Below are 19,089 nucleotides of genomic sequence, written 5' to 3' on the forward strand. Positions count from 1 at the left end.
TTGAACATTGACTCCACAGTGCTTCTATCAGAACACACGCCGGGAGGAGAACCTGTGTGTTGGAATATAATAGCAAAACAACAAACAGCAGTGCTTAAATAAGAGTTAACGTGTAACTCATTTCACCAGGAGGCAAATGTAAACAGGGGGAATCCTTTGTTGTCTTGGTAAGAGAACTCAAGTCCCCACAGCTAAGGCAGGAAGTCCGCAGGATGGTCTGGGTTTGGGACATAATCCTGGAGAGAAGCACAACAGACATACAGTAAGTGGTGTTAGGGGATAGGAGGGCACCTTGCTGTGACTCAGCCCCTGGGCCTTCCACAGGACCTTCCACTCATACAGAGACAACCTACACCCCCCCCCCCCCCCCACACACACACACACACACACACACACACACACACACACACACACACACACACACACACACACACACACACACACACACACACACACACACACACACACACACACACATCTACACTGATTGAAGTGGATTTAACAAGTGACATCAATAAGGGATCATAGCTTTTACCTGTGTTCACCTGGTCTGTATATGTCATGGAAAGAGCAGGTGTTCTTAATGTTTCGTATACTTTAAAGTAGAGGTCGACAGATTACGAGTTTTCAACGCAGATACCGATACCGATTATTGGAGGACCAAAAAAAGTCGAAACCGATTAATCGGACAATTTTTATATATATATATATATATATATATATATATATATATATATATATATATATATATATATATTTGTAATAATGACATTTACAAAAATACTGAATGAACAATGAACACTTATTTTAAATTAATATAATACATCAATAAAATCTATTTAGTCTCAAATAAATAATGAAACATGTTCAATTTGGTTTAAATAATGCAAAAACAAAGTGTTGGAGAAGAAAGTAAAAGTGCAATATGTGCCATGTAAAAAAGCTAACATTTAAGTGCCTTGCTCAGAACATGAGAACATATGAAAGCTGGTGGTTCCTTTTAACATGAGTCTTCAATATTCCCAGGTAATAAGTTTTAGGTTGTAGTTATTATAGGACTATTTCTCTCTATACCATTTGTATTTCATATACCTTTGACTATTGGATGTTCTAATAGGTACTTTAGTATTGCCAGCCTAATCTTGGGAGTTGATAGGCTTGAAGTCATAAACAGCTTGAAACATTGCGAAGAGCTGCTGGCAAATGCAGTAAAGTGCTGTTTGAATGAATGCTTATGAGCCTGCTGCTGCCTACCACAGCTCAGTCAGACTGCTCTATCAAATCATAGACTTAATTATAATATAATAACACACAGAAATACGAGCCTTAGGTCATTAATATGGTCAAATAATTTTGAAAACAAAACGTTTCTTCTTTTAGTGAAATACGGAACCGTTCCATATTTTATCTAACGGGTGGCATCCATAAGTCTAAATATTGCTGTTACATTGCACAACCTTCAATGTTATGTCATAATTACGTGAAATTCTGCCAAATTAGTTCGCAACGAGCCAGGGGCCCAAACTGCTGCATATACTCTGACTCTGCGTGCAATGAACGCAAGAGAAGTGACACAATTTCCCCAGTTTAAAATTGCCTGCAAACCTGAATTTCTTTTAACTAAATATGCAGGTTTTAAAAAATATACTTCTGTGTATTGATGTTAAGAAAGGCATTGATGTTTATGGTTAGGTAACGATTGTGCTTTTTTCCGCAAATGCGCTTTTGTTAAATCATCCCCCGTTTGGCGAAGTTGACTGTCTTTGTTAGGAAGAAATAGTCTTCACACAGTTCGCAACGAGCCAGGCGGCCCAAACTGCTGCATATACCCTGACTCTGTTGCACAGAACACAAGAGAAGTGACACAATTTCCCTAGTTAAAAGAAATTCATGTTAGCCGGCAATATTAACTAAATATTCAGGTTTAAAAAAGATATACTTGTGTATTGATTTTAAGAAAGGCATTGATGTTTATGGTTAGGTACACATTGGTGCAACGACAGTGTTTTTTTGCGAATGCGGTTGTTAAATCACCTGTTTGGCAAAGTAGGCTATGATTCAATGATAAATTAACCTGCACCGCATCGATTATATGCAACGCATGACAAGCTAGATAAACTAGTAATATCATCAACTATGTGTAGTTAACTAGTGATTATGTTAAGATTGATTGTTTTTTATAAGATACGTTTAATGCTAGCAAGCACCTTACCTTGGCTCCTTGCTGCACTCGCATAACAGGTAGTCAGCCTGCCACTGTCTCCTCCTTTTAGTGAAATGTAATCGGCCATGATCGGTGTCCAAAAATGCCGATTACCGATTGTTATGAAAACTTGAAATTGCCCCTAATTAAATCGGCCGACCTCTACTTTAAAGTCCTACTTAAGGCATTTTTGGGGGGTATATGTACGTTACTAGTTATATTTTGGAAAAATAAATGTTTACGTTTACTTCACTACATTCGTAAATAAAACAATGGACTTTTTACTCCATACATTTTCCCTGACACCCAAAAGTACTCGTTACATTTTGAATGGTTAGCAGAACAGGAAAATGGTCCAATTCACACACTTATCAATTGAACAACCCTGGTCATCCCTACTGCCTCTGATCTCAACTTACTGTTGCGAGTTAGAGTAGTAGAATACACAACGTGCAATTTCGACATTTGTTTGTTCATCAGCCGTTTTCTCATTATGTCAGTCACTGATATTCAGTTAATAGCCCATGTCAGCTAACATTTTTTAGATCGTTAAGTTACAGTTGGGGCCAAAAGTTTTGAGAATTACACAAATATTAATTTTCACAAAGTTTGCTGCTTCAGTGTCTAGATATTTTTGTCAGATGTTACTATGGAATACTGAAGTATAATTACAAGCATTTCATACGTGTCAAAGGCTTTTATTGACAATTACATGAAGTTGATGCAAAGAGTCAATATTTGCAGTGTCGACCCTTCTTTTTCCAAGACCTCTGCAATCTGCCCTGGCATGCTGTCAATTAACTTCTGGGACACATCTTGACTGATGGCAGCCCATTCTTGCATAATCAATGCTTGGAGTTTGTCAGAATTTATGGGTTTTGTTTGTCCACCCGCCTCTTGAGGATTGACCACAAGTTCTCAATGGGATTAAGGTCTGGGGAGTTTCCTGGCCATGGACCCAAAATATCGATGTTTTGTTCCCCGAGCCACTTATTTATCACTGTTGCCTTATGGCAAGGTGCTCCATCATGCTGGAAAAGGAATTGTTCGTCACCAAACTGTTCCTGGATGGTTGGGAGAAGTTGCTCTCGGAGGATGTGTTGGTGCCATTCTTTATTCATGGCTGTGTTCTTAGGCAAAATTTTGAGTGAGCCCACTCCCTTAGCTGAGAAGCAACCCCACACATGAATGGTCTCAGGATGCTTTACTGTTGGCATGACACAGGACTGATGGTAGCGCTCACCTTGTCTTCTACGGACAAAGTTTTTTCCAGATGCCCCAAACAATTGGAAAGGGGTTCATCAGAGAAAATGACTTTACCCCAGTCCTCACCAGTCCAATCCCTGTACCTTTTGCAGAATATCAGTCTGTCCCTGATCTTTTTCCTGGAGAGAAGTGGCTTCTTTGCAAAGCAATGATGATGGCACGTGTTTCGCAGGTAATCATGGTTGACAGAGGAAGAACAATGATTCCAAGCACCACCCTCCTTTTGAAGCTTCCAGTCTGTTATTCGAACTCAATCAGCATGACAGAGTGATCTCCAGCCTTGTCCTCATCAACACTCACACCTGTGTTAACGAGAGAATCACTGACATGATGTCAGCTGGTCCTTTTGTGGCAGGGCTGAAATGCAGTGGAAATGTTTTTGGGGGATTCCGTTCATTTGCATGGCAAAGAGGGACTTTGCAATTAATTGAAATTCATCTGATCACTCTTCATAACATTCTGGAGTATATGCAAATTGCCATCATAGAAACTGAGGCAGCAGACTTTGTGAAAATTCATATTTGTGTCATTCTCCAAACTTTTGGCCCCGACTGTAGTTTAGCGGCCAGCTATCTAAACTTGTTAACAAGGTTGAATTACCACCCGGGGGGCCTCCATTGATTTTGTTAGTCTCACTCTGATATTAAATAAAAAAACTGCATGACATTTCTCTTCATCCTATGCAATTTTGTCTAGAATTTAGGTAATTAGCTGTAAAACCGCAAATGTTCCTCCCATAGCAAAATGAGTAGAATTGCAGGAAATGAGTTATAAAATTGCAAAACCTTTCTCTTTGCCCCATGGCAAAATCTGTAGATGTGCAGCAAACTTGCTTTAAAACCGAAATATGGGGGGGGGGGGGGGGGGGGGGGGGGAGACTATAGCATCGTGAGACCATCCTGAAATCTCCAGAGCTTCCACTTTTCTGCCTACAGTTTGAATCCACAAGTGAACCAGAATGGAAGCTCGTGAGTTCAGCATGGTCATGAGAGGGTACAATGACTATGAATTTGAGAGAGTAAACATTTCTCCTACGTCACTCTTCAGCATTATGTGGCAGGGCTACCTTTTATGTTTCCATTAGGACTAAGGAGTGCACCATTAAGTTGAAACAATATTATGTTACACAATATCAGATGCGTAACTTACTGTACTGCAATGCTTCAGAGACACCATTCCTCTTATCACAGCATTCCTTGTTGATGAATCACTAGATTTCCTCCATCTTGTCTTATTAGCCAATGATGTACTGCCTGAGAAAGAAAATTACTTTTCTGTTATTTTAGACCCTTCTTACTTTTTCTTGTTATTCCTACCTTTCTTTGGACTAAATGACCATTCCAATTGCTTCCAACTTGCAATCCCCGTAGTCCTATGTAAACCAATCAGCCTGGCAAGCATGTTCATATGTAGATATGTCAATTAATCATTGAGGCACTGAATTTTGAAAGGAGGCTGTCAGATACTTTCATTAGCACATGGAACCAGAAAAGTAACACTGCAGACTGTGGGACAACTGATTTGTCTTTATTCCTTTCATGTCACTGTCAAACATCACACATCTATAAGACAAAAAATGTTGTGAAACAAAGTAGTGCACCCAATCATTGATTGAAGAATGACTACAATTAAGGTCAGGTAGCATTCTTGACCTGATTCATATTGATACTGTAGACAAAAAAATGTGCTCATGAAACCAATTTAAAGGCAGCATCCTGACTGAGTCTCTGAGGTTGCTATTGAATCTGATCAGCCTGGTAGGAGTAGAGCTCACCCACTGGATCATATGCATCAGCCTATAAGGCACCTTGACCACTAATATGCCTGCAAGGAGAATTGCTCATGAAACAGCCTACAAGACAGCTTCCTGACTTATCAGCCTCTGAGGCTGCTATTGAATCTGATCAAGCTCTGAGGCAGAAAGCTAATCTGATCAGCCTGTCAGGAATGGCGCACTGTACATTTTTATATTATCCACAAAACACAATGTGTCCCTTATAATTATACACATATCAGTTATACAAGCTAACAACCAGCATAGATAACTATCTAGCTTGCTAGCTAGCTAACAAGACTACCTAGCTAAGTGAGCTTGCTAAGCAGCCCTACTAGCAAGCTAGCTAATAAACACAAAAAGATTGCTAATCTACAACAAACCAGTCTGATATATCAGTGATATATCAGTATAAAGTTGCCTTCATTTTGAAAGATGCTAGCTATATTACCTTTTTTCCTCTAGGCTTCAGCTTTCTGGCTCTGTTTGAATGTGGCTTTGATGACTCATTGTTCCCTGCATGCGATTGGTTCTGGTCTTGGGGGCGGCATGCAGCCTGTGAGACAGTGCTGCATGTCTTCTTCTTCGTCTTCTTCGGTGGGGTTTAACGGCGGTAGGCATCTAACATGTTGCATTAATGCCCCCAACTTGAGTATAGTATAAATCCATTATACTTTGTGATACCCCAAAGATATATACCAACATTTTTATAATAATACACCCTTCTGACTACCCAATCCCAATTCCACTACTTTGACCCTATCTGCTCCTGCACCATGCCAACGGTCTGGGAGGACAGGACACCACCTCTCAACACACTCTCTAACTCTTCAGAAGTCAAATCTCGTACACACAAGTACTGCAGCTGCCAACACAACATGTATTTTCTGTGACTGACATTCCATTTCTGAGGTACAGTTGATAACCATTGCTATGAACGCTAAGAAGCCCACCTTACGGAAGCATATATCACTCCTTGGCCTATTCCTCTGTGCTGGCACAGATCTACTACTCACAGGCATGTAACTTTTTTTTGGTCCACAAAATTTGTGCACTGGGCCTTTAATAGTCCTGTATTGGAGGATATATCCATCTGCAGCACCAGCGTGAGAAAAACTGGGCAAAACTCATCTATATCATAACCATGTCCATCAATGCAAGGCTCAGGTTCCGAGATCCTCACCATACCTCCCACCTCACTTAAATCTCCCTCATTCACTTCCATTTCAAATCAAATCAAATGTATTTATAAAGCCCTTCTTACATCAGCTAATGTCACAAAGTGCTGTACAGAAACCCAGCCTAAAACCCCAAACAGCAAGCAATGCAGGTGTAGAAGCACGGTGGCTAGGAAAAACTCCCTAGAAAGGCCAGAACCTAGGAAGAAACCATCTTTATCAAATTCCAATTCAGCCTCTGCTTTCCTCATTCTCTTCGACTTCTTCTTCCTCATTTTCCTCCTCCATTCCTCATTCGAAATCCCACCTTTCCGTGTCCCTGTCCTAGTGGCATCCCGATGTAACTCCATCTCATAATCATCCTGCTCAACTCGAAAACGTGTCTTCTACAGGCGCCGACATTTTGAGAGAATGAGCAGTGTTACAACTCCCAACCAGCCTACACTCTCCTCGAATGTTCTCTCAGACAGGATCAGACTGCCTGCTAGGTGCTGTTCAGGGCTTAAATGCCCCACGTGCGCAATAATTTGAAAAAACTACATGCGCTTTTACTTGTAGGAGCAAGCATGACCAGAGATGACCAGGCGCGTAGGATGTCGGCAAAGCTAGGGAACGTGCGGACAGACTTGTGCCACTATCGTATATAAATCGGCGACGAGAGAGGGAGGGGAGCAAGTGCTGAACATTCTTCTTAGCATACAGTTCAGTTCGGACTAAAGGGGGATACGATAACCTATTTGGCACCAAACAGGAATTACGGTAAAATAGCCTGTATCATTTTACAATTGTGAAGTTAGCCAACATTTGTATTTGTTCATTTAGAATGAGAAGGGATGTGTTTATAGACATAGATTTATTTATAGACTTTAGTAAATAGTAGTTAACAGGAGGATGCTCTGTCAGAATTAGCGGGGTATAGAATAGAATAGGATGAAACGTAATGTATGCATGAAAATAAAACCTGTATCATCACCACTTTCTAAAATACATCATAATGTCAATATCAATCTAGGGAAACGTTGATTTCTTTCTCATTTGAAAATTAGAGTTGAAACTGATGGTGAGATGAGGGAGGAAGGAAGAAGAAGAGGGAGGGTTTTTATCATCATGTCTTTTGCTGCTCAAACCAGATAGTCTACTGTACAGTAGAGGTTGAATTTGTGCATCCACAGGTAAAATATACTCTGCTGTCTATGCAGCTGCTAGGCTTGATGTGTTTCAGCTGTTTTAGTTCGTCACTTCTAATGTATTAAAATGCTTCTGTTTTTATTTTTCTCTACAGGTGGTTCCTCTGCAAACTGCTGTTTGGACTGCCTACATTGTTTACCTTGCAAATGAGAGCCTAGTTTTGGAAGGAGAAACTCAAACAAAGTATTTAACTTGGAGTTATTTGATCTTTCCTGAGGAAGTCAGACAGTGAAACATAATTCAAGATGGAGAATATGGAAGATGGGAAGGTAAGCAACACATTAGGTCTGTCATCTTCTCTTTTCTCACATCTTCTCACATCTACTATTCTCCAGTGCTTGACTTGAACTGAAATAGGTGCTGATACTATTTATATTTAGGTGCAGGAACTCCACAATACTTTTGAGCTAATATTCTATAAAAGGTGCAGGAACTCAAGCAGTATTAATTTTGAGGTGCTGGTACTCAGCTCTGGTGAGCTACTGCCCAAGTCGAGTACTGGTCTTCTCACAGAGTTACTGACCACATCATATGACTTTATTCATTTATTCATGTTGCTTCTTTTTGTTGTTGTTGCAATTAAAGTTTTTAATGTTTCCTTCCACAACATAACAATGCAATTGAATTACATCACCATTTGAACCACATTAGTTACTCCAACCATCACACCAGTTGTGCAACAGTATTTCTACTACTACTCTTCTCCTCCACCTCTTTGTACATTATACATGAATTTATCTCTGGTGACTATTTCATAAACAATCCTCATCCACCAGCACTGTTTCCTGAGGAAGAGTAGAGCATTGTGCTTTTCCCTCCCTGTCTTTGTCTCCCTACCTTTAATGAGTCAGTCAGAGAATGGTATTTATGAGAAGGAGATGGGTGAACACTACTTTTCCTCTCTGGCATGTAGAAGAACAGGGGCTGGGGTGGAAGGGAAGTGTGAGAGGAGAGAGGAAAGAGAGGAAGAGAGAGAGATGGGGATAGAGAAGGAGAAAGGGGATTGGCGGATGCTACAGATACAGGTGGCGTGTCTGAACTTGAGCGGGTCTGTTTTATTCTCTGGCTTGTACCTGCATGTAGGACTAGGAGAGACAGACAGAATGAGGGAAGAGAGAGTGATATGTAATAAGGGAGGTGGGTAAAGCAAATGATGTGTGAGGTGAGAGAAAGGAGTAGAAAGAGCCATATGATAGAGGGAGCAATAGCAATAGTGTAACCGATGTGAAATGGCTAGTTAGTTAGCGGTGGTGCGCGCTAATAGCGTTTCAATCGGTGACGTCACCCGCTCTGAGACTTGAAGTAGGGTTGCCCCTTGCGTTGCAAGAGCCGTGGCTTTTGTGGCGCGATGGGTAACGATGCTTCGTGGGTGTCAGTTGTTGATGTGTGCAAGGGTCCCTGGTTCGAGCCCAGGTTGGGGCGAAGAGAGGGACGGAACCTACACTGTTACATTGATGCTGTTGACCCGGATCGTTGGTTGCTGCGGAAAAGGAGGAGGTCAAAGGGGGGGTGAGTGTAACCGATGTGAAATGGCTAGTTAGTTAGCGGTGGTGCGCGCTAATAGCGTTTCAATCGGTGACGTCACCCGCTCTGAGACTTGAAGTAGGGTTGCCCCTTGCGTTGCAAGAGCCGCGGCTTTTGTGGCGCGATGGGTAACGATGCTTCGTGGGGTGTCAGTTGTTGATGTGTGCAAGGGTCCCTGGTTCGAGCCCAGGTTGGGGCGAAGAGAGGGACGGAACCTACACTGTTACAATAGCAATAGTAATAGTGTGACAGAGGGATAGAGTTATAAGCCCTTGTAAACAGTAGCTATGTGGAGATTATCCATTAGGCCTAGATTGGCCATCAGACCCCCCATGATGAACCCTGTGACCTCAGATCTCCATACATTGACTTAGCAACACGAGGCTTTCCTTATTCTCTATCACTTACAAAAAGTGCCCCTAACAACACTGCTAACCTAGTCATGATTACGCTCTTAAACCACTCTAAAATTACAGATGGATTGGATGCTTATTGTTACCAGATGCTTCTTCATATGGTTGTCTATCTACAACATGGCTTGTCTTTTGAAACAGGTTGCACACTGTTGATTGTCTTTCTCCTCTTTGTGGCTGTTAGGCAATGAGACTTTCCTACCAACCGTTGATGTGAAATGCTGAAACAGGAAAGGGCCTTCCCCAAACTGTTGCCACAAAGTTGGAAACACAGAATCATCTAGAAAGTCATTGTATGCTGTAGTATTAAGATTTCCCTTCTCTAGAACTAAGGGGCCTAGCTCGAACCATGAAAAACAGCCCCAGACCATTATTCCTCCTCCACCAAACTTTTACATTTGGCATTATGCATTCTGGCAGGTAGCATTCTCCTGGCATGCGCCAAACCCAGATTAATCCGTTGGACTGGCAGATGGTGAAGCATGATTCATCTCTCCAGAGAACGTGTTTCCACTGCTCCAGAGTCCAATGGCTGCGAGCTTTACACCACTCCAGCCGACACTTGGCATTGCGCATGGTGATCTTAAGCGTGTGCGGCTGCTCCGCCATGGAAACCCATTTCATGAAGCTCCCAACGATCAGTTATTGTGCTGACGTTGCTTCCAGAGGCAGTTTGGAACTTGGTAGTGAGTGTTGCAACCGAGGACAGACAATTTTTACACGCTAGGAGCTTCAGCACTCAGCGGTCCCGTTCTGTAAGCTTGTGTGGCCTACTACTTCACGGCTGAGCCCTTGTTGCTCCTAGACGTTTCCACTTCACAATAACAGCACTTACAGTTGATAGCTCTAGTAGGGCAGAAATTTGACAAACTGACTTTTGGAAAGGTGGCATCTTATGACGGTGCCACGTTGAATGTCACTGAGCTCTTCAAGGCCATTCTACTGCCAATGTTTGTCTATGGAGATTCCATGGCGGTGTGCTCGATTTTATACATCTGTCAGCAACGAGTGTGGCTAAAATAGCCAAATATACTAATTTGAAGGGGTGTCCACATACTTTGTATATGTAGTGTATATTGACTAACAGCACTGATGGGAATGAGAAATGTTACAAATAGGGAGGTTCAAGACCCTTTTAAGACATCACAGTAAAATGGAGGGATGTATTGCAAAAGGAAATAGCAAAACGGTATTATACTGGGAAAGAAGTGTTAGTCTGTGGACATTGGAGGGTTGGAGTTAAGATCAGAATGAATGGTGGATTGGCCACTGTGGGTGAAAATCCAGCACTTGCAGAAAGATGAAATGAGGAATAGAGAGACAGAGAATCAGATGGACAGATAATAGGATGAGAAACAGAAGGACTCCATTATACATCAGAAATCATATTTCCGGTCATGTGACAAACACACACGCATGCACACACACAGCAGGCAGGCACACATTGACATAAATGCACATGTTGATATATGATTTGTGTAAGACATGTTCTTGTCAACAAGCTTTACAGGCTTTTTAGTATAGTACAGTATCTATGGTATACAGACACTCAACCATGCTACTCACTGTTTATTATCGATGAGTCACTTTACCCCAACCTACATGTACAAATTACCTCGACTAACCTATATCCCCGCACATTGATTCGGTACCGGTACCCCCTGTATATAGCCTCCACATTGACTCGGTACCGGTACCCCCTGTATATAGCCTCCACATTTACTCGGTACCGGTACCCCATGTATATAGCCTCCACATTGACTCGGTACCGGTACCCCCTGTATATAGCCTTGTTATTGTTATTTTATTGTTGCGATTTTATTTTTTACTTTAGTTTATTTAGTAAATATTTTCTTAACTCTTTTTTTTCTTCTTAAAACTACATTGTTGGTTAAGGGCTTGTAAGTAAGCATTTCACCGTAAGGTCTACACCTGTTGTATTCAGCGCATGTGACAAATACATTTGATTAGACACACACATACTGTAGTATTCTGCACTGTCACACACTGTGCTCCTTACTCACTCAGCGACTCCCTTATTTAGTCATGTTATGAACTGTGACGGTATTCAGTACAGTAAATGATGTGCTCACACTTTCTTGCTATCTTACTCAACTATCATGACACAAGGCGAGACCCAGATGCAGACACAGGAGGCAGATGGTTGGAGTCTTACAATGTTTAATAATCCAAAGGGGTAGGCAAAATAATGGTCGTGGACAGGCAAAAAGGTCAAAACCAGATCAGAGTCCAGGAGGTACAGAGTGTCAAACAGGCTCATGGTCAAGGCAGGCAGAATGGTCAGGCAGGCAGGTACAAAGTCCAGAAACAGGCAAGGGTCAAAACCAGGAGGACTAGAAAAATGAGAATAGCAAAAAGCAGGAGAACAGGAAAACCTCTGGTTGACTTGTAAAAACATACAACACAAACTGGCACAGAGAGACAGGAAACACAGGGATAAATACACTGGGGAAAATCAGCGACACCTGGAGGGGGTGGAGACAATCACAAGGACAGGTGAAACAGATCAGGGTGTGACACTCAACATTAAAGCTGGAATCCTTAATGGTCAAACTGCCATGTCAGTTTGGGCTATTACAACAACAAAGAAATTACTGGAAACAACGAACACTGTATTTTTTTCCTCAGACATCATTGCAGCGATAGAACAGCAGATTAGGTACTTCAATTTTTTTACCACGTTGGGCCCTTTATATTTATTTTTATTTATTGAACCTTTATTTAACTAGAAAGTCAGTTAAGAACAAATTCTTATTTATGATGACGGCCTACCAAAAGGCATAAGGCCTCCTGCAGGGTACGGGGGCTGGGATTAAAAATAAAAATGTAGGACAAAACATACATCACGACAAGAGAGACACCACAACACTACATAAAGAGAGACCTAAGACAACAACACAGCATGGCAGCAACACATGACAACACAGCATGGTAGAAACACAACATGTCAACCACAAGGTAGCAACACAACATGGCAGCAGCACAACATGGTAGCAGCACAAGAGTCAAACACCCCCCAGCCTGTCCTCCAGCCCGTACCTCTATCAATAGTCAAAACACTCTCACCAGCCTGTCCTCCAGTCCGTACCTCTGGACACAGTCAAAACACACTCAACAGCCTGTCCTCCAGTCCGTACCTCAGGAGACAGTCAAAACACACTCACCAGCCTGTCCTCCAGTCCGTACCTCTGGAGACAGTCAAAACACACTCAACAGCCTGTCCTCCAGTCCGTACCTCAGGAGACAGTCAAAACACACTCACCAGCCTGTCCTCCAGCCCGTACCTCTGGAGACAGTCAAAACACATTCACCAGCCTGTCCTCCAACCTGTACCTCTGGCAACAGTCAAAACACTCACCAGCCTGTCCTCCGATCCGTTCCTCTGGCAATGTCAAAACACACTCACCAGCCTGTACTCCAGCCTGTAACTCTGGCAACATTCCAAACACACTCACCAGCCTGTCCTCCAGTCCGTACCTCTGGAGACAGTCCAAACACACTCACCAGCCTGTCCTCCAGCCCGTACCTCTGGAGACAGTCCAAACACACTCACCAGCCTGTCCTCCAGCCCGTACCTCTGGAGACAGTCAAAACTTGGTGACTTACACAACATCTGTTTTACACAAATCTATAAAGATTTACATAGTCTCATGGGGATTATTATTTTGAAGGGGACCCTGTTTTACCGTCTTTTCATATTTTACTTCACTTGTAGTAGGCCTATTCATTCAGTTTTCAGATTGTTTTAGATGACTGGGTATTGTAATGTCACAAGGCCAGAGTGTCCTTCCTAGAGAAATACAATATGCCTGATTAGTACTATCACAGAACATAACATAACACTTATATCAGTGTAACCTGGGTAATGAAGCCCTTGGAGAATTTTATTCTTATGGCACCGGCATCTGTGTTTTTAGTGTTAGCCCAGGTTACCTCCATATGTAGTCATTCTGTGTCAGTTGTTCTTTGATTTGAAATATGTTCCAGAACTAGGCCTCTTAATTATGCCTCCTACACATACAGTACCAGTCAAAAGTTTGGACACACCTACTCATTCAGTTTTTTTAATTTATTTGTATTATTTTGTACTATTTTATTTGTACTATTTGTACTATAATCATAATCAGTCACCTGGAATGAATTTAAATTAACAGCTGTGCCTTGGTAAAAGTTAATTTGTTGAATTTCTTTCCTTCTTAATGTGTTTGAGCCAATCAGTTGTGTTGTGACAAGGTAGGGGTGGTATACAGAGGATAGCCCTGTTTGGTAAAAGTCCATATTATGGTAAGAACAGCTCAAATAAGCAAAGAGAAACGACAGTCCATCATTACTTTAAGATATGAAGGTTAGTCAATCTGGAAAAAATGTCAACAACTTTTAAAGTTTCTTCAAGTGCAGTCACAAAAACCATCAAGCGCTATGATGAAACTGGCTCTCATGAGGACCGCCACAGGAAAGGAAGACCCAGAGTTACCTCTGCTGCAGTTCATTAGAGTTAACTGCACCTCAGATTGCAGCCCAAATAAATGCTTCACAGAGTTCAAGTAACAGACACATCTGAACATCAACTGTTCAAAATAGACTGCGTGAATCAGGCCTTCATGGTCGAATTGCTGCAAAGAAACCACTACTAAAGGACACCAATAAGAAGAAGAGACTTGTTTGGGCCAAGAAACATGAGCAATAGACATTAGACCGGTGGAAATCTGTCCTTGGGTCTGATGACTCCAAACTTTAGATTTTTGATTCCAACGGCTGTGTCTTTGTGAGACGCAGAGTAGGTGAACGAATGATCTCCGCATGTGTGGTTCCAACCGTGAAGTATGGAGGTGACACTGTCAGTGATCTATTTAGAATTCAAGGCAGACTTAACTAGCATGGCTACCACAGATTTCTGCAGCGATACGCATTCGCATCTGGTTTGCGCTTAGTGGGACAATGACCCAACACACCACCAGGCTGTGTAAGGGCTATTTGACCAAGAAGGAGAGTGATGGAGTGCTGCATCAGATGACCTGGCCTCCACAATCACCCGACCTCAACCCAGTTGAGATGGTTTGGGATGAGTAGGACCGTGCTCGGCAAACTCCTTTAAGACTGTTGGAAAAGCATTCCAGATGAAGCTGGTTGAGAAAATGTCAAGAGTGTGCAAAGCTGTCATCAAGGCAAAGGGTGGCTACTTTGAAGAATCTAAAATCTAAAATAGATTTTTTCATTTTTTTTTGGTTACTGCTTGATTCCATATGTGTTATTTCATAGTTTTGATGTCTTCACTATTATTCTACAATGTAGAAAATAGCAAAAATGCAAACTTTTATCCAAACTTTTGACTGGTACTGTATATTAGGACCGTTATGATTTTACATTCCTGTACACACGTAGCCTATATCTCATAACATTAAGACAAAGGAGATGATCGTAGACTACAGGAAAAGGAGGGCTGAGCATTCTCATCGACAGGGCTGTAGTTGAGCATGTTGAGAGCTTCAAGTTCCTTGGTGTCCACATCACCAACGAACTATCATGGGCCAAACACACCAAGACAGTCGTGAAGAGGGCACAATAACGCCTATTCTCCCTCAGGAGACTGAAAAGATTTGGCATGGGTCCTCAGATCCTCAAAAAGTTCTACAGCTGCACCATCAACAGCATTCTGACTGGTTGCATCACCGCCTGGTATGGCAACTTCTCGGCCTCAGACCGCAAGGCATTACAGTGGATAGTGCGTACGGCCCAGCACATCACTGGGGCTAAGCTTCCTTCCATCCAGAACCTCTATGCCAGGCGGTGTCAGAGGAAAGACCTAAAAATGGCCTAAGACTCCAGCCACCCTAGTCATAGACTGTTTTCTCTGCTACAGCAAGGCAAGTGGTACCAGAGCGCCAAGTCTAGGTCCAAAAGGCTTCTTAACAGCTTCTACCCCCAAGCCATAAGACTGCTGAACAGCTAATCAAATGGCTATCCGGACTATTTGTATTGACCTCTACCTACATGTACATACTACCTCAATTATTTCAACTAACCTGTGCCCTCACGTATTGACTCTGTACCGGTACCCTCTGTATAAAGCCGCTCTACTGTTATTTTATTGTTGCTCTTTAATTATTATTTCTTTTTTTATTTCTTTTTTTTATTTGTCTTTATTGTTTTATTTCTACATTTTTTACTTCAGTTTATTTGAGTAAATACTTTCTTAACACTTTATTGTTGGTTAAGGGCTTGTAAGTAAGCATTTCACTGTAAGGTTGTATTCGACACATGACAAATACAATTTGATTTGAATTGAGTTGATTACAAGACTGTTTTCCATCTTCAAAACAAATTGTTGTATTTGTACCCATTGTGTTAAACTATGACAATTCTAGTGCCTGACAGAAACAGTCTGGCCAGTCAAAGAACCAGAGTTACATATATCAGTACAAGAACAGACTGTTCAGTCCAGGAAAATACAACACAAAGCACTCTGTCTTGGTGACACTGCTTTCACACTGTGATATAAAGGGAACTGCCAAAATAAAGGAAACACCAACATAAAGTGTCTTAACAAGGCATTGGGTCACCTCAAGCCAGAACAGTTTCAATGAACCTTGGCATAGATTCTACAAGTGTCTGGAGGTGACACCATTCTTCCATGAAAAATTCCATAATTTGGTGTTTTGCTGATGGTGGAGATAAACTCAGGCACATCTCCAGAACCTCCCGTAAGTGTTCAAATGGAAGTGGGTTCTGTCATGCTGGAAGAGACCACTCCCATCAGGATAGAAATGATTCACCGTAGGTTGAAGGTGATCACTCAGAAAGGCTGGGTATTTATTGGTGTTTACCTTGCCCTCTATGGGATTGAGTGGACCTAAACCATGCCAGGAAAATGCACCTCCACAGCATAACAGAGCCACCAGCCCAGAACCCTCATTTACTCAAGTGTTTCCTTTATTTTGGCAGTTACCAGTATGCTCACTGTTCCCTCATATCAATCTATCAATGTCCTGTGCAGGTTCACTGAGCCTGTGTATGATAATGTTATTGATACTGCCATGCCGTGTTATTGTGTCATTTTGGTGAAATATGTAGATATTAAGTCTGGTGACGCGGTGGACAGAGACCATATGATGTAATACTGCTCTCCTGAGAGGACGCTCACTGTGTCTCCTGTAGCAGACATACAGACTTAACCAGGGGTTCTCAACTGATTTTGCCTCGGAACCCAAATTGAACCAGGTTGTCTCAATTGCGACCCATTATTTGCATCGCGAAAAAGAATCAGCAATATATAATCTAGAACTTTTTTTTATGCTATATTAAAGGTAAATGTAGCAATTATATGACAAGAGAACAATATTCCCACCTCTTTCATTGTCATTAATTACATTTTGCACAAATTCTTGATGAAGAATGTTAATAAACTCACCGGCTTGAGACCATAAAATCAACTAAAATAGTGCTGCTAGTCTATATATTGATAATACTGTGATTGAAGAAAAGTTAGGTTAGAAGATTAAATTATTTACAAATGTAAGTTCATTATAATTTCTACAGCCTTTCTATCTGGTTTAAGTTGTTTAAGTTCAGTCTGGAGAATTTCTTCATTTAAAAAAACCACCCGCAACCCACTCAGACACCCACAACCCAATCTCCCGTGACACAAATTTGGGTCAGTGTCACGTCCTGACCAGTAAAGGGGTTATTTGTTATTGTAGTTTGGTCAGGACGTGGCAGGGGGTGTTTGTTTAGAGTGTTTCGGGGTTTGTTGGGCTATGTTCTTATGTAAGAGGGGTGTTTGTTTTATGTGTTTCGGGGTTTGTGGTTAATGTTCTATGTTCTATGTTAGTATATTTCTATGTTCGTTCTAGTCTTTCTATTTCTATTTTTAGTTAATGGGGTTGACCTTCAATTGGAAGCAGCTGCTCCTCGTTGCTTCTAATTGAAGGTCCTTTTTAAGAGGGGTGTGTTTTCTATGGGTTTTTTGTGGGTAGTTGTTCCTTGTTTAGTGTTTATGCACCTGACAGGACTGTTTCGTTTTGTTCTTTTTTTGTATACGTATTTATTTTTCTCCTTCTTCAAAATAAAAAGAAGATAAGTATACATATTCCCACTGCATTTTGGTCAAACCCTTACGAAAATCGTGACAGTCAGGACCCACCAGTTGAGAATCACTGGACTAAACAACACCCATTGATTGGTTATAATGAAAGTCTGTTATGTGGAAGAGCTGGATATTTGACATCACTGCCTTATGCTGTGTTTATGTTGGAAATTGATATATTAGTATCTGGTTCAAAGACGTATAATGTTTTCAAAGTAGCAAAAAAATAAAACAGCAATTACACATTCCCTAAAAGGCTTTTTTATGTTCATTGGACAAATTCTAAAATCAAATTCTAAAATCTATGAAAATATCTTTACCTTTGAGATTAGTTTTTGTCTCTCTGAGTCAACAAAACAAAGTTATTATATTTTAATATGAAATACTGGTGTTATACGGTATGACAAGATTTTGTTAAAATACTGGATGAAAAACGTACCCAATTTAAACAGGTTACTACTCTGGCCCAGAAAATGGAATATGCATATAGATTTGAATAGAAAACACTCGGAAGTTTCTAAAACTGTTTGAATGGTGTCTGTGAGTATAACAGAACTCATATGGCAGGCAAAAAACCTGAGAAAAATTGAATCAGGAAGTGGGAGAATTTAGAAATGTAGTTTTTGTTTAGAATCCCTTGGAAAACTACAGTGACATAGGATTTACGTTACACCTCCTAACTCTTCCATTGGCTGTCAACAATCTTTAGGAACAGGTTTCAACCGTCATCTGTTACCGGGCAGATCATTTTGGCTCAGTCAATCATTGGCCAGTCTGAGGAGAGGTGTCTTATGATGCGCGTACACGTGAAGTCATCATTTTTATATTTTTCTTCTGGAATGAATAGCTATTGCCCGGTTGTAAAATTATCGCAATTTTACGTAAAAAAATACCCTAAAGGATTGATTGTAAACATCGTTTGACGTGTTTCTACAAACGGTAATGGAACTTTGAACATTTCGTCTATGGATATGCGTCCACGCCACATGGCATTGTAAAGTGTTCTGGATGGGTCAACAAAATGGATGTATTTGGACATAAATGATGGACTTTGCAGAACAAATGAAAATTTCTTGTGGAAGTGGGTGCCCATCCGAGTGCATTCCGCCGAAGATCAGCAAAGGTAAGTAAATATTTCGAACATATTGTTAGAGATTTGTCGACGCCGTGGTTGTAGGCTATCTGTATAGCTTAGCATTGAAGGCTAAGTTCTGTACTCAGAATATTGAACAATGTGCTTTTTCCGTAAAGTTATTTTGAAATCTGACAAAGTGGTTGCATAAAGGAGTAGATTATCTCTAATTCTTTAAATAATTGTTATAACATTTTTCAACGTTTATGAGTTCTTCGTTAAATTAAATGTGCCTATTCACCGGCAGTTATGGGGAGAAAACATTTTCTGAACGTCACGCGCCAATGTAAAAATGGGGTTTTTGGAT

At 41.1% G+C, this 19,089-nt stretch overlaps 1 protein-coding gene and 1 long non-coding RNA gene across 4 annotated transcripts in view; one reads left to right on the forward strand and one right to left on the reverse strand.

The window, feature by feature from the left end:
* On the reverse strand, positions 1-6,863 carry LOC106576853 (uncharacterized). The gene is made up of 3 exons (XR_001322018.3): positions 5,695-6,863; positions 4,619-4,722; positions 1-236 (listed from the first exon to the last, which is right to left on the reverse strand). It is a non-coding gene; the product is annotated as an uncharacterized LOC106576853 (long non-coding RNA).
* Positions 6,796-19,089, forward strand: part of gtr3 (Solute carrier family 2, facilitated glucose transporter member 3) — a 22,065-nt gene continuing 9,771 nt past the window's right edge. Inside the window, 2 exon segments of one of the 3 annotated variants that reach the window (NM_001173883.1) lie at positions 6,796-7,180; positions 7,704-7,878. In NM_001173883.1, coding sequence (NP_001167354.1) covers positions 7,855-7,878 — 24 coding nt within the window. In that variant the 5' untranslated portion in view covers positions 6,796-7,180; positions 7,704-7,854. 3 annotated transcript variants of the gene reach the window in all.

The sequence above is a fragment of the Salmo salar genome, chromosome 02 (genome assembly GCF_965601325.2).
Source record: "Salmo salar chromosome 02, fSalSal1, whole genome shotgun sequence".
NCBI lineage: Eukaryota > Metazoa > Chordata > Actinopteri > Salmoniformes > Salmonidae > Salmo > Salmo salar.